The 1,306-nt window shown below is 34.3% G+C and overlaps 1 protein-coding gene across 1 annotated transcript in view; it reads left to right on the top strand.

Moving 5' to 3' along the window:
- Nucleotides 1-117: 117 nt before the first annotated feature.
- Nucleotides 118-1,306, top strand: part of PDE7A (phosphodiesterase 7A) — a 61,872-nt gene continuing 60,683 nt past the window's right edge. Inside the window, exon 1 of the mRNA XM_023517558.1 lies at nucleotides 118-287. Coding sequence (XP_023373326.1) covers nucleotides 228-287 — 60 coding nt within the window. The 5' untranslated portion in view covers nucleotides 118-227. The remainder of the gene's footprint in view (nucleotides 288-1,306) is intronic.

The raw sequence follows: 1,306 nt of genomic DNA, 5'->3' as shown, positions 1-1,306 counted from the left end.
CTCAAGCAGTTCCACCCAGCCCTGGGGCTGTGGCATTAAGCATGCGCTGGGTAAGGAGGCTGGCTGGGTAGTGCATTCTCAGAGGAGTCAGGTGATCGTTGTTGGAAGGCAGTCACTGTCCCCTCTTTTTTGCCTCGGGACAGCTGGTTTTCTATCAGACTCCTAAGAAGTCTTCCTTGCCTGCTGGTAGGGGAGAGAGATTATGCAGCGGGTTTTTGATTGATCCAATGGGAATTGCATTGATCTGGTGTCTGGCCTTGGTTCTTATCAGGTGGATCACCTCTAAGGTAGGCTATCTTTATTCTTAGGATTCTTAGTTTACATATTTGATAGGAATGAAATAGCTGGACAAGTTCACTCTCCTTTTGCCTCAGTTTTCATTTCCTTGATGAAAAGAGTTGAAATGCTTAAAATGACCACTTGTAATTTTTATATTCTTACGAGACATTCCTCCCTCAAGGGCTTTTTATGGCATCTTTCCTTAGTATTATTCCCATACTGAAGGCTTTATGTTTAAAGAAATTTAACTTTTAAGATTATAAAATTAAACAATTTAGACTCTTGGGATACATATTTTAAGTGTTCTCTCTTGGAGAATTTAATAACGTGTATATGCAAAGGGTAATTAGTAAAGATTTCTAAACAATTATAAACTTCTTAAAAACTAAAAACCACCTTCTATTATGTTCTCTTAAAGTCTTGCTGCTGCTAAAATATGTGCCTTAGCTATAATACGTTATATAAATGTAAGATTTGATATATATATTGTTTTTGAAGTTGAATTCTAAACATCAGGCTCAAGAAATTCTCGATAGCATGCTTGCTAGTTAGGCATTTGCCATCTGGACAAGGGTCTAACGCTAAAATAAGGAGCATTTAAGATTATACTACTTGAAATTATTTTTCCACATATCTGTTAAAATAATTATGTCTTTGATCCACCATGCAGCTTTTTGCTTTCTATGTTAAGAAACTGAAGGCTATTAACTTAAAATTTGTAAGGCTATCGCTGTTTATTAAGCAAAATAAAGTTTCTATAAAGCATGATTTTAGTTTCAGCTAGGTAATTTTTAACACTTAAGCATAATGTTTTCAGCATAATTGACGCTTACTTGAAGGCTCCTTTTAGTGAATATGATTGAAGAAATCTCTTAAAGAAAAACAATGTACTAAAAAAAAAAAAAAAAACCCTTGTGTTTTAAAAGTTAAGAATTAATTTTATTGCCCCGAACAGCTATTTACTTGTTTTTAAAGGATCAGCTTGCCAAGTTATTGAGTGAAGGTCAAGTTATTATTAATAATGCAT

Source organism: Otolemur garnettii, unplaced genomic scaffold, assembly GCF_000181295.1.
Source record: "Otolemur garnettii isolate 467f Iridium unplaced genomic scaffold, OtoGar3 scaffold00113, whole genome shotgun sequence".
In the NCBI taxonomy this organism is placed as follows: Eukaryota; Metazoa; Chordata; class Mammalia; order Primates; family Galagidae; genus Otolemur; species Otolemur garnettii.
Note: the sequence above shows the minus strand (reverse complement) of the source record. Positions and strands in the feature narration are given on the sequence as shown.